Raw genomic sequence first — 14,602 nt, 5'->3', positions numbered from 1 at the left:
CGTTAAGTAATTAACTGTCACGTGATTTCCTCCCTTTCTACGATCCTGCGGCATAACCACTTGGACGGACAGTAGATAGCATGTCTGAGTAATTTTATATTTTCTGGTCGGGCAGAAGTGAAGATTGAATGTACAGTACTTAGAGTAGGTAGAGAATTATTTCAACATGAGTTACTAGTACAAAGGACGAAACTGGCAATTGGAATTAGATGCAATAGTGTATAGTGCGATAATATGCACAAAAGAACTGAAGCCGGTATCGAAATGAACGGCCACCATTTTCAAAATTGTGTTTAAATATTCATATTATAATTATTTTTCAATTTAACTTCTTTCTCTATATTGTACGCTAATGTGCTGTAGACAGTATACAGTGCATAATGAATACGTTCGCATGGATAACTCACTTCGTGAGTAAAAACACTTATTGTTAATACAGCACTGTACTTTGATTAAAGAAAAACCTAATGAAAATTATCAAACTCAAAATCGCGATATTTCCTAGTTTACGTAAATGGATGAACTACTTTTCTTCTTTCCTATACCTAGTAGAGTGATTTGTGTTTTACGCCAGTATCATCGAACTCCAGTCTTGGAGGGGGGAGCAAGCGGTGTTTCCGGTTCTCTAAAGGTATAGACAGGTTAATATTAAAAATGTTAGTAAAAATAAAATGATGTCCCTGTATAAGTAGGGAAAAAATTAGAGTATTAAAAAAATGCGAGGTTTTTTACTGATCTATTTCATATGGAATAGACCGTATACAGAACACGCGGGCCTCATTGCATGAGCGTGGTATCAAAGTTTCAGAGCAGTGATACAACTGATATCAGCTGATACCAATAGAGGACCAGTCCAGACTAGAGCTGGTGTAGCAACACGTATGTACAGAGCTGCCCGTCTAAGAAGCGCGCCGCACTTGCTGATGTGTGCATAATAGCAGACGGATTTCCGCCTAATCTTTTGACATTAATCTGGAAATTATTCACAGGAGTGGAAGGGAGGGGCCAGCCGTCGTCACGAACGCTGGGAAAGTCTCCATTTTTTATGAGTTACAGGTTGATGACAATCAGCGAAGTCCTCGCATTGCGTAACGGCGACGGCTGCGTTCAAGGAAAGCTTTCGTGCTGCTGCTACTGCACTTGTTCTTCCTCTTCCTTGTACGATTCTCCTGGTTTTATTTTCTCACTACACCACGCATTAGGGACTAGCGAAAGTAATGTGGTGCTGCGAGAAACCTATTGGAGATTTTCGAGGAAATCAACTTTTCACCATTCCTCATACTTACTTACTTATTTACTTACTTACTTACTTACTTACTTACTTACTGCCTTTTAAGGAACCCGGAGGTTCATTGCCGCCCTCACATAAGCCCGCCATCGGTCCCTATCCTGAGCAAGATTACTCCAGTCTCTAACATCATATCCCACCTCCCTCAAATCCATTTTAATATTATCTTCCCATCTACGTCTCGGCCTCCAAAAAGGTCTTTTTCCCTCCGGCCTCCCAACTAACACTCTATATGTATTTCTGGATTCGCCCATACCTGCTACATGCCCTGCCCATCTCAAACGTCTGGATTTAATGTTCCTAATTATGTCAGGTGAAGAATACAATGCGTGCAGTTCTGCGTTGTGTAACTTTCTCCATTCTCCTGTAACTTCATCCCTCTTAGCTCCAAACATTTTCCTAAGAACCTTATTCTCAAACACCCTTAACCTATGTTCCTCTCTCAAGTTTCACAGCCATAAAGAACAACCGGTAATATAACTGTTTTATAAATTCTAACTTTCAGATTTTTCGACAGCAGACTGGATGATAAAAGCTTCTCAACCGAATAATAACAGGCATTTCCCATATTTATTCTGTGTTTAATTTCCTCCCGAGTATCATTTATATTTGTTACTGTTGCTCCAAGAAATTTGAACTTCTCCACCTCTTCAGAAGATAAATTTCCAATTTTTATATTTCCATTTCGTACAATATTCTGGTCACGAGACATAATCATATACTTTGTCTTTTCGAGATTTACTTCCAAACCTATCTCTTTACTTGCTTCCAGTAAAATTCCCGTGTTGTCCCTAATCGTTTGTGGATTTTCTCCTAACATATTCACGTCATCCGCATACACAAGCAGCTGATGTAACCCGTTCAATTCCAAACCCCCTCTGTTATCCTGGACTTTCTTAATGGCATACTCTAGAATAAAGTTAAAAAGTAAAGGTGATAGTGCATCTCCTTGCTTTAGCCCACAGTGAATTGGAAACGCATCTGACAGAAACTGACCTATACAAACTCTGCTGTACGTTTCACTGAGACACATTTTAATTACTCTAATTACTTTCTTGGGAATACCAAATTCAATAAGAATATCATATAAAACTTCTCTCTTAACCGAGTCATATGCCTTTTTGAAATCTATGAATAACTGATGCACTGTACCACCATTCCTCATACCGAAAAAAAAAAAATGTTTTTTTTGCTACCGTATGTCACTTTTCGCTGGTCTGTGTACATCTGTTTGTCATAATCACAGCTAGGAATCTGGTACCAAAACTATTAAGTTGTGTGAGCTTGGACTATATCTCTACTAGAGATGAACAACAATCGAGAAAAAGAGACTAACAGCGCCCGCAAAGCCGAAAACCCTCACAACAGTGTTGTATTATGTCGCGTCCTCGACGTAAAGTGTGTTTCGAGACGCCGAGACTCGATATTGATCATCTCCCGAAGTCCCAAAGTCAGCAGTTCTTTATACCTGACCCAACTTTTATCTGCTATGACAACTGTTATATATGTATAAACAATCAAGTAGCCTATTTTAAACATCATCTCTACCTTTCAGAGTATAAGTAGGTTATTTTACGACGCTTTATCAACTTCTTAGGTTATTTAGCGTCTAAATCAAATGAAGGTGATAATGCCGGTGAAATGAGTCCAGGGTCCAGCACCGAAAGTTACCCAGCATTTGCTCATATTGAGTTGAGGGAAAACCCCGGAAAAAAACTCAACCCGGGCCACCTGGTTTCGCGGCCAGACGTGCTAACCGTTACTCCACAGGCGTGGACACTAGGCCCTTATTAAAAGGCTAGGAATTTTCTTTTCATATCTTTAAAATCAAGTGTGCAATCTCAAATAAAAAGATATTAATGTAATGTTTTATGTTTCTTAGAAATACAAATTTATTTCAGAATTGTTTCTTTTTTATTTATATAACGATAGGTAATATCATATAAGAGAACCAGAACATTTTGATAACTAAGATACTGTTCTGTTTTGTCTTTTTGTCTCATTTAAACATTTATAATGTTATTTATTTCAATGATGTATGTTATTCAAAGTTACGAAATCTTTCCACGCCGACCAAATGCTATTTCGAGAATGATGAGCGAGACTCGAAGCGTACGAGATGGACGAGACGAGACTCGAAAGACAAATGCAACGAACACAGCGAGCGAGAGCGACAATTAGGGAGGGATTTCCCCCCTGTTGGAAAGTTATCCTCCTCTCATAAATTCATATTAACATCCCTGCCAGGGATAACTTCTAACAACCCTTACTTACTTACAAATGGCTTTTAAGGAACCCGAAGGTTCATTGCCGCCCTCACATAAGCCCGCCATCGGTCCCTATCCTGTGCAAGATTAATCCAGTCTCTATCATCATACCCCACCTCCCTCAAATCCATTTTAATATTATCCTTCCATCTACGTCTCGGTCTCCCTAAAGGTCTTTTTCCCTCCGGTCTCCCAACTAACACTCTATATGCATTTCTGGATTCGCCCATACGTGCTACATGCCCTGCCCATCTCAAACGTCTGGATTTTAAGTTCCTAATTATGTCAGGTGAAGAATACAATGCGTGCAGTTCTGTGTTGTGTAACTTTCTCCATTCTCCTGTAACTTCATCCCGCTTAGCCCCAAATATTTTCCTAAGCACCTTATTCTCAAACACCTTTAACCTATGTTCCTCTCTCAGAGTGAGAGTCCAAGTTTCACAACCATAAAGAACAACCGGTAATATAACTGTTTTATAAATTCTAACTTTCAGATTTTTGGACAGCAGACTGGATGATAACTTCTAACAACCTTTACAAAATAGAATTGTTTCAATACTAGTATACTTCGGCGGACGGGTAGCTCAGTTGGTAGAGCAGCTGGCTACGGACTGGAAGGTCCGGGGTTCGATCTCAGGTGGTGCCAGGATTTTTTTCTCGTTGCCAAACTTTCAGAACGGCCTCGAGGTTCACTCAGCCTCCTATAAAATTGTGTACCGGGTCCTTCCCGGGGGTAAAAGGCAGTCAGAGCGTGGTGCCGACCACACCACCTCATTCTAATGCCGAGGTAATGGAAAGCATGGGGCTCTACCTCCATGCCCCCCAAGTGCCTTCATGGCATGTTACGGGAATACCTTTACCTTTTACCTTACAAGTATACTTTATAAAGTACAGTATAAATTAAGCAAAGAAAATAATATTGATGTATTATCATCGGCAAGCTAACAACAATCAATAACTTAGGAATTACACATCTTGTCTTAAACTTGCTCGTGGATATAATTATTATTATGACCAAGATGCAAGACAAGCAACTCAGTGCGACCAAGCGTTGAGCCGTATAGAATGAGGATAATAATAGTTTTATGTGTGGTATTCTCTGTCTAGAAATCTATCCCCCCCCCCTACCGTGGACCTGGTTGGCGAGTTGGTATAGCGCTGGCCTTCTATGCCCAAGTTGCGGGTTCGATCCCGAGCCAGGTCGATAACATTTAATTTGTGTTTAAATGTAACAGGCTCATGTCAGTAGATTTACTGGCATGTAAAAGAACTCCTGCGGGACAAAATTCTGGCACATCCGGCGACGCTGATATAACCTCTGCAGTTGCGAGCGTCGTTAAATAAAACATAACATTTTATAACTCCCCCCTCATCAGAAATTTTAATTCGTACCCTGTGTACAGCCGACTGGTAACCAAACTTGTGCTCTAATCGTCCACGGCCTTAGAACAAGAAAATAATAAACGAATAACATTAAAAAAAACAGTAATTTGTAATTATAAACTTCGTAACTCCCAATCTAAAATAATTTACCCATAGACATAAAAATAACATGCAAAGTATACAATTATGATTCTAGCCTCATTATAACAAATAACAAAGAACATTTTGTACTCTGAAAATATTCGTTCTACGTCACAAGACGTTACTGGAGCAAATCTGAAATATAATACAGCATATTTTTTTTTATTATTTTTTAGGTTATTTTACGAGACTTTATCAACAACTCAGGTTTTTTAGCGTCTGAATGAGATGAAGGTGATAATGCCGGTGAAATGAGTCTGGGGTCCAGCACTGAAAGTTGCTCATTTTGGGTTGAGGGGAAACCCCGGAAAAAATCTCAACCAGGTAACTTACTCCGACAGGGAATCGAACCCGAGCCATCTCCGTAAACGAACATTCATTTATGGGCAGGTCTTTCACTGCAAACCCAGCATTCTCCAATCTTTCCTAGTTTCTGTCTTCTTCTTCGTCTCCTCATATGATCCATATATCTTAATGTTGTCTATCATCTGATATCTTCTCCTGCCCCGAACTCTTCTCCCGTTCACCATTCATTAAAATGCATCCTTCAATAGACAGTTTCTTCTCAGCCAGTGACCAAACCAATTCCTTTTCCTCTTTTTAATCAGTCTCAGCATCATTCTTTCTTCACCCACTCTTTCCAACACAGCTTCGTTTCTTATTCTGTCTGTCCATTTCACACGCTCCATTCTTCTCCATATTCACATTTCAAATGCTTCTATTCGCTTCTCTTCATTTCGTCCTACTCCATGTTTCTGCCCCATACAATGCCACACTCCATACAAAGCACTTCACTAGTCTTTTCCTTAGTTATTTTTCCAGAGGTCCGCAGAAGATGCTCCTTTTTCTATTAAAAGCTTCCTTTGCCATTGCTATCCTCCTTTCGACTTCCTGGCAGCAGCTCATGTTACTGCTTATAGTACACCCCAAGTATTTGAAGCTGTCCACTTGCTCTACTGCCTCATTTAGTATTCGCAAGTTTACCTTCTTTACTTTTCTTCCTATGACCATGATCTTCGTCTTGTTTGCATTTATCTTCATCCCATACTGCTCACAGCTGTCATTTAGCTCCAGTAGCATATCCCTTAGTATCATCTCCTCTTCTGCTAACAACGTCATATCATCAGCAAATCTTATGCAGTTTATTATTCTTCCGGCGAAAACGTAATACGGCGAACGCCAGTAGGGGTAGTTATCCCCACCCACATGAAATGTGCATTCGACACAACACTAGCCTATCACGTAGAGTGTGTGGTGAGCTTGTAGGGGAAAAGTGGAAGGGGTCGTGGGCGGAGCTTAGCGTTTGCCGTATTACGTTTTTACCCTTCTTCCTCCTACTATCACTTCTCCCATGTTCTGAAAATTGTTCTTCACTAAATCCTCCAAGTAGATGTTGAACAGAGTAGGTGATAAAGGACATCCTTGACGTACTCCTCTCTCTATTTCACTTCCTTCTGACATTTCTTCTTCTATGTAAATATTAAGTGTAAGTAAATGTAAATAATTTGTATAAATAAATGTGAATATTAAGTTTAAATACATATAAATATTAAGTGCAAATAAATGTAAATAAATTGCAAAAATAAATGTAAATAATAAGTGTAAATAAATGTAAATATTGAGTGTAAATAAATGTAAATAATTTGTATAAATACATGTAAATATTCAGTTTAAATAAATGTAAAGATTAAGCTTAAATAAATGTAAATAATTTGTATAAATAAATTTAAATATTAAGTGTAAGTAAATGTAAATAATTTGTATAAATAAATGTGAATATTAAGTTTAAATAAATATAAATATTAAGTGTAAATAAATGTAAATAAATTGCAAAAATAAATGTAAATAATAAGTGTAAATAAATGTAAATATTGAGTGTAAATAAATGTAAATAATTTGTATAAATAAATGTAAATATTAAGTTTAAATAAATATAAATATTAAGTGTAAATAAATGTAAATAATTTGTATAAATAAATGTAAATAATAAGTGTAAATAAATATAAATATTAAGTGTAAATAAATGTAAATAATTTGTATAAATAAATGTAAATATTAAGTTTAAATAAATGTAAAGATTAAGTGTAAATAAATGTAAATAATTTGTATAAATAAATGTAAATATTATAGTGTAAATAAATGTAAATAATTTGTGTAAATAAGTGTAAATAGGTATTAAATACAGGGACATCATTTTATTTTTACTTTCAATTTTTATTGTACCTGAGTTTTTTAATGTACTTCACTCCCACCCCTTCTGCTAATAAAGTTTCAACTGTTTTCCAAACAGAATCAAGGCCGCTTATAGTAAACAGAACTGAGTTACTGAGTATAGTACGTTCCAGAAATATGTTCGCGTTTTCCAGTGACGAAAGAAATTTTAATATTGAATCATATTTTCGCACAGGTACTGTCCGTTTGCCTACGTCGCATCCCGATTTCCCCCACCTGCTTCTGCACGGCCCTCTGTAAAAGCAGGGCTGTCTTAGCTCTTTTCTGAAAACATTAATTTCTGTTAGGAATTGGACGTCTACGTAATTTTATACAACTGTTTAAAATAACTTAAATAAAAGGGCCTCGTTAAGTAATTAACTGTCACGTGATTTCCCTCCTTTCTACGATCCTACGACATAACCACTTGGACGGACAGTAGATAACATGTCTGAGTAATTTTATCTATGCGGGTCGGGCAGAAGTGAAGATTGAATTTACAGTACATAAGGTACTCTTTTATAGAGTAGGTACAGAATTATTTCAACATGAGTTACTAGTACGAAGGACGAAACTGGTAATTGGAATTAGATGCAATAGTCTATAGTGCGATAATATGCAAAAAAGAACTAAAGCCTGTATCGAAATGAATGGCTACCATCTTCAAAAATGTGTTTAAATATCCATATTATTATTATTTTTCAATTTAACTCCATTCTCTATTTTGTACGCTTATGTGCTGTAGACAGTATAATATACACGGCATAATGAATACGTCCGCATGGATAGCTCAGTTCGTGAGTAAAAACACTCATTGTTAATACAGTACTGCATTTTGATTAAATAAAAATCCTAATTAAAATTATCGAATTCAAAATCGCTATATTTCCTAGTTTACGTAAACAGATGAAGTACTTTTCTTCCCTACTATACCTAGTAAAGTGATTTGTTTGTGTTTTACGCCAGTATAATCGAACTCCAGTTGTGGAAGGGGGTAGCGAACGGGTTTTCCGGTTCTCTGAAGGTATAGCCAGGTTAATATTAAAAAAGTTAGTAAAAATAAAATGATGTCCCTGTATAAGTAAAGTCCGCCTGTGGAGTAATGGTCAGCACGTCTGGCTATCAAACGAGCGGACCCGGGTTCAAATCCTGGTTGGAACAAATTACCTGGTTGGAGTTTTTTCCAAGGTTTTCCCTCAACCAATTGCAGCAGAATTGCTGAGTAATTTTCGGTGTTGGACCTTGGAATCAATTCGCCATCATTAATTCACGTATCATCATCCATACAATGACCCGAGTTAAGTTCACGGTGCGGCGTGCTGTACTTGCACAAGAGTTCGGCCGTTCGGCTACCCAATCATTCACAGAATAGGAGTGGTAAGCACAGTAAGTCTCAGGCTGCAGTGCAAGCCTTCGGGTCCCTCCTCCGCACAAAAGAAGAAAAAATGTAATTAATATGGAAACAGAAATCGATATCGATAGACATGTGTAAGCTCGTATCTCCTTAATCTGGCTTCGCAGATCTGTGTAATTTTTGCACGCTTTTATTGAATCATTCTGTATACATTTTTTTTTTCAGTTCAGGAGCGTTTAATTTAATTCAGACGTGTTAACAATGCTGGCACAATTGATGCAGGGATCACTTTATTTTTACCAACATTTTTAACATTAACCTGGCTATACTCGGAAACACTGTTGCCCCCTTCCATTACAGGAGTTTGATGTTACTAGTGCAATATGTAAACAAATCATTTTACTAGGTATAGGAGGAGAGAAAAGTAGTGTATCCATTTATGTTGTAGGGAAATACGATATTACGATTTTCAGTTTGATCATCACTTTTACGAAATTTATCAAAATACAGTAGAGTAGTAACATTTTTTTTTTCTAAAACTCAACTTTTCAGGCAGCTATGTTCGTTATGTAATGTCTACTTTATTTAGCATATTAATTATTGATGTTATCATACAATATAGAGAGTGCATTTAAATTGAGGGGGTCATAAGTAAAGGGCTGTAAATGCACTTAAGTTACTTTTGAGAAAATGGGGTTTAAATATTTAAGCTTTTGTAAAAACGGTGAAATTTTTTATTTAAATTTTAATGTTTGATGCGATTAAAATATCCCTTTGCCACTAAAATTTTAGATACTTTTGCTTACACTGGATGCACTTAACTCATGTTATTACAAATGTCACTAGCATTCCTTTGCTTCTAGCCACCTCAATTCAAAAAAAGCTAATCCGAATTTTTAAACAAGTTGCTGAAAATGGTTGCCGTTCATTACAATGCAGGCTTCAATTCAGTACGCATATTATTAAAAACATTTTGAAGCATATTCTATGAAATTGAATTTATCGTTTCTTTTTTTTTTTATTGGGTTATTTTACGACGCTGTATCAACATCTAGGTTTTTTAGCGTCTGAATGATATGAAGGTGATAATGCCGGTGAAATGAGTCCGGGGTCCAGCACCGAAAGTTACCCAGCATTTGCTCATATTGGGTTGAGGGAAAACCCCGGAAAAAACCTCAACCAGGTAACTTGCCCCGACCGGGATTCGAACCCGGGCCACCTGGTTTCACAGCCAGACGCGCTGACCGTTACTCCACAGGTGTGGACTTTATCGTTTCTTGAATATAATCTTTTAGTACGATATTATTAATATAGGTTCTTTCTTCTATGAAAAACGCAATCATATTTATGAAACACACTATACACTGCAGTGTTTACTTCACTGCTTGAAGACTTTGAATGCAACAGCGGCCGTAAGTTTGTGTGTCTGACGGGAGGAAGGACATTAGTGAAGGGGTGGGGTGAAGTACATTCAGAAATGCAGGTACAATAAAAATGGAAGTAAAAATAAAATGATGTCCCTGTACAAAGTCAAGTGGATTTTGCTCTTCACTGTGAATTGACTTTTGTACTAGTCTGAACTGTCCATGAAAAATGAAAATGATTTAAACAAATATGGATAGATTTGACCAAAGTTACCGGTGTTACAGATCTTCATTAGTTCAGGAATGTATAAGAATGCAGCATTTTGTACTCACTGTTTGAAGCGCCCCCCTGCGATGCGCCCAGCAGCACGAAGAGGACGAGCAGCATGGGTCTGGTGGCCGCGGCCGTCCGCGCAGCACTGAGAGCTGCTAGGAAGTGGGTCGTGGGCGCTTGCCTCATCGTGAGAGCGAGCGGAGCTGCACAATCTAGGCCCAACAACGCCCGAATTAACGCGTGGAAACAAGAGTACTGCACCTGTACCTTCATCATCATCATTAGGGTTGCCAACTTTTTGAACAAAATACGGGAGATTAAGGAATCGTCAAAATTTCACATATAAAATTGACAAATATTCCGTTCAGTTAGCTACTAAAAAACAACTCTATTCTACACTTCGCCAGCTAGACTTAAATTAAGGGTACTCGTGTAAGTGGGGTTAAGTCGAATTGTAAGGTATGTAAACTTCTCTCCTTTTGTACTGAACAAAACCCCTTTGTCACAAAATATGGAGTACTGTAACTGCATCATGGACGGAAGAATGATTTAACCCCTTTAACACAAGAAAAAAGTAATTGTGGAGCGTTGAAATCTATACTTATTCCAGTTTAGCGAAATCATACTTAACCCCCTTTACACGAGCACCCGCGAATTAAGGGTATTGTGAATTCCAGACTTGATTCCTACAGATTTTTTTTTTTTTTTTAACTACAAAATTACATTTTCTTACGCACTTATCACAACAATTATTACAAATCACGCCACTTTTGTAAATTCTTCAAGACTGTACATTAGGATGCATAATCAAACTGTAAAGAATCAAGTTGCTAGAAGTCGTATCATTTGTAACAATTCTTGTGATAAGTACGTAAGAATGATGTCATTTTTAATTTAAAATTGAAAAAACAAAATCTGTACGAAGCAATTCTGGTCGGGGCAAGTTACCTGGTTGACGTTTTCTCCGGGGTTTTCCCTCAACCAAATACGAGCAAATGCTGGGTAACTTTCGGTGCTGGACCCCGGACTCATTTCACTGGCATTATCACCTTCATATCATTCTGACGCTAAATAACCTAGATGTTGATACTTACTTACTTACTTACTTACTCACTTATTGGCTTTTAAGGTACCCGGAGGTTCATTGCCGCCCTCACATAAGCCCGCCACTGGTCCCTATCCTGAGCAAGATTAATCCAGTCACTACCATCATATCCCACCTCCCTCAAATCCATTTTAATATTATCTTCCCATCTATGTCTCGGCCTCCCCAAAGGTCTTTTTCCCGCCGGCCTCCCAACTAACACTCTATATGCATTTCTGGATTCGCCCATACGTGCTACATGCCCTGTCCATCTGAAGCGTCTGGATTTAATGTTCCTAATTATGTCAGGTGAAGAATACAATGCGTGCAGCTCTGCGTTGTGTAACTTTCTCCATTCTCCTGTAACTTCATCCCTCTTAGCCCCAAATATTTTCCTAAGAACCTTATTCTCAAACACCCTTAATCTCTGTTCCTCTCTCAAAGTGAGAGTCCAAGTTTCACAACCCTACAGAACAACCGGTAATATAACTGTTTTATAAATTCTAACTTTCAGATTTTTTGACAGCAGACTGGATGATAAGAGCTTCTCAACCGAATAATAACAGGCATTTCCCATATTTATTCTGCGTTTAATTTCCTCCTGAGTGTCATTTATATTTGTTACTGTTGTTCCAAAATATTTGAATTTTTCCGCCTTTTCGAAGGATAAATCTCCAATTTTTATATTTCCATTTCGTACAATATTCTGGTCACGTGACATAATCATATACTTTGTCTTTTCGGGATTTACTTCCAACCCTATCGCTTTACTTGCTTCAAGTAGAATTTCCATGTTTTCCCTAATCGTTTGTGGATTTTCTCCTAACATATTCACGTCATCCGCATAGACAAGCAGCTGATGTAACCCGTTCAATTCCAAACCCTCTCTGTTATCCTGAACTTTCCTAATGGTATACTCTAGAGCAAGTTAAAAAGTAAAGGTGATAGTGCATCTCCCTGCTTTAGCCCGCAGTGAATTGGGAAAGAATCAGATAGAAACTGGCGTATACGGACTCCCTAGATGTTGATACAGCGTCGTAAAATAACCCAATAAAAAACAGTAGTCAATTAAAGAAGTGATAATTCTGAATAGTTCATTCTGTATTTGTAATATTCTTTTACCCTTAAAACTAAAGGAAAAAGGTATTTTACAAACAATATCAAATTAGTGTAATTCTGAAAATATCGAGATTATGACAAATGTTTATATGACTTTTTTTGCTCAGAATGTCTTCGGAAATAAGCTTCGTAAATCCTCATAAATCACTCTGTATACTGTATGAAAATATTCAAACTTCATTTGATTTAACAATAATGATATGTACGGATTGCTAAGCAGCAAGATGCGCGTAGAATATTTAAAGAATATTGGTAACGGACTTTTCCCCCGAATAATTGCCTAATTAAATGTTCCATGTTAAAACATGACATTTAAATTTGCGTTTGGAAGAAGACCTGAATTTGGCAGCGAAGAGTTTTTATAGCTATGAAACATAATAATAATAATAATAATAATAATAATAATAATAATAATAATAATAATAATAAAATAATAATAATAATAATTCATGTTTACAAAATTAGCACGCTTTGACAATTTTATAAAAGAGGAGAACATTATCTTTATGGTTGCTAAGTCATAGACCGATGTTTTCCAAACCTCTTACTGTCAACACGCATCCACGTAATAAAGGCCAGCGGATGTTACCGACACAATCTACCCCGACTTTTTCTTTCTTGAGACTGATTAAGGGGTTAGGTACAGCTTACAGCAGTAAAATTTTGGAAATATTTAACATTTTTTCCTCCAGTACTGTATCTTGTACAATAATGAAAATTAGTATGTGTAAAACACTGTACTTCTGCTATATGAAAAAAAAATATATATTTTTACGATTTAAAAAAATTATTTACAATTTTTTTTTTTCAAAATTAGTTCACCGTGCAGTAATGAAGCGTTTCCCACATAACTAAAAAACTACCCAACATTTTGACATGACATTTTTTGTGTGTATTTATGCATGACATATCTAAAATATGATGCAAGATCACTTCTCTATCTTTGATAAGTTGTCTGATGAAAAATAAATTCACTTAAAAAATGGTCAAATATCAGTTTTTTCTTCTAACAGAAAATATTTATTAAGGAATGTAGCTGAAAGAGCATGATATTGTAAACATCAGTTTCAGCAATAAAATAAAAGGGAGAGAACATGAAAACGTTAGCAAGTTCATAGGTTTTGAGGGAAACGCTTCATCACTATGCAGTGAACTACCAACATTACGAATTTTGAAAAAAAAAGAAATATATAAATAATTCTTTTAAATCGTAAAAATATTATTTTTGTTCATGAGTGTAATACATCAGCTGCTGTTAAATAATTCGAATAAATATATATCACAAGGATAGTGTTATACATATATACCAATTTTAATTATTGTACAAGATTCAGTAATGGAGGAAAATAATGTTGAATACGTCCATATATTTTACGGCTGTAAGCTGCAAATTTAATTTTTTTTTTTAAATTTCGAAAACTTTTCCAATTTTTTTTAATTTTAAAAAATTTTTGGAATTTTCAATAATTTTGAAATTTTTCAAAATTTTCTTCATTTATGAACATTTTGAATTTTTTTCAATTTCGAAAATTTTTTGGCCTGGCCTCACCTGACTTTAACCTTACCGTGACCTCGACCTGACCTTGACCTGACCATAACCTGACAATCAAATGACATTGATCTGACCTTCACCTGACCTTGACCTTGACCTCACATTGACCTGACCTTCACGTGACTGTGACCTAGCCTTCACCTGGCATTGTCCTAACCTTGACCTGACCTTGAGATAACATTCACCTGACCTTGACTTGACCTTGAATTGACCTCCACCTGGCCTTGACCTTACCTGACCTAACCATAACCCAACCCAACCTAACCTAAAAATGTTCATATATTTTTTAAATTTTCACATTTTTTTAATTTCGAAAATATTGAAAATTTTAGATTAGGAATTTTTTAAATTTTGAAAATTTTTGGTATTTTCAAAATTTATAGATTTTTTTAATTTTCTAAATTTTGAAAATTGTTGAAAACTCTTTAAATTCTGAAAAATTTTGAAAACTCTGACATTCCTTTAATTTTCAAAATTTTTGATTATGCAATTTTTTTAATCTTCAAAAATTTTGAAATTCCAACAATTTTTCAAAATTTTCTAAATTTAGAATTTTTAATTTGGT

At 36.2% G+C, this 14,602-nt stretch overlaps 1 protein-coding gene across 1 annotated transcript in view; it reads right to left on the bottom strand.

Moving 5' to 3' along the window:
- The window catches only part of LOC138701347 (bone morphogenetic protein 1-like), a 40,533-nt gene extending 30,008 nt beyond the window's left edge, over window positions 1-10,525 (bottom strand). The window contains exon 1 of the mRNA XM_069828179.1: window positions 10,342-10,525. Coding sequence (XP_069684280.1) covers window positions 10,342-10,468 — 127 coding nt within the window. The 5' untranslated portion in view covers window positions 10,469-10,525. The remainder of the gene's footprint in view (window positions 1-10,341) is intronic.
- Between the last annotated feature and the right edge of the window lie 4,077 nt (window positions 10,526-14,602).

The sequence above is a fragment of the Periplaneta americana genome, chromosome 1 (assembly GCF_040183065.1).
Source record: "Periplaneta americana isolate PAMFEO1 chromosome 1, P.americana_PAMFEO1_priV1, whole genome shotgun sequence".
Taxonomy (NCBI): domain Eukaryota; kingdom Metazoa; phylum Arthropoda; class Insecta; order Blattodea; family Blattidae; genus Periplaneta; species Periplaneta americana.
Note: the sequence above shows the minus strand (reverse complement) of the source record. Positions and strands in the feature narration are given on the sequence as shown.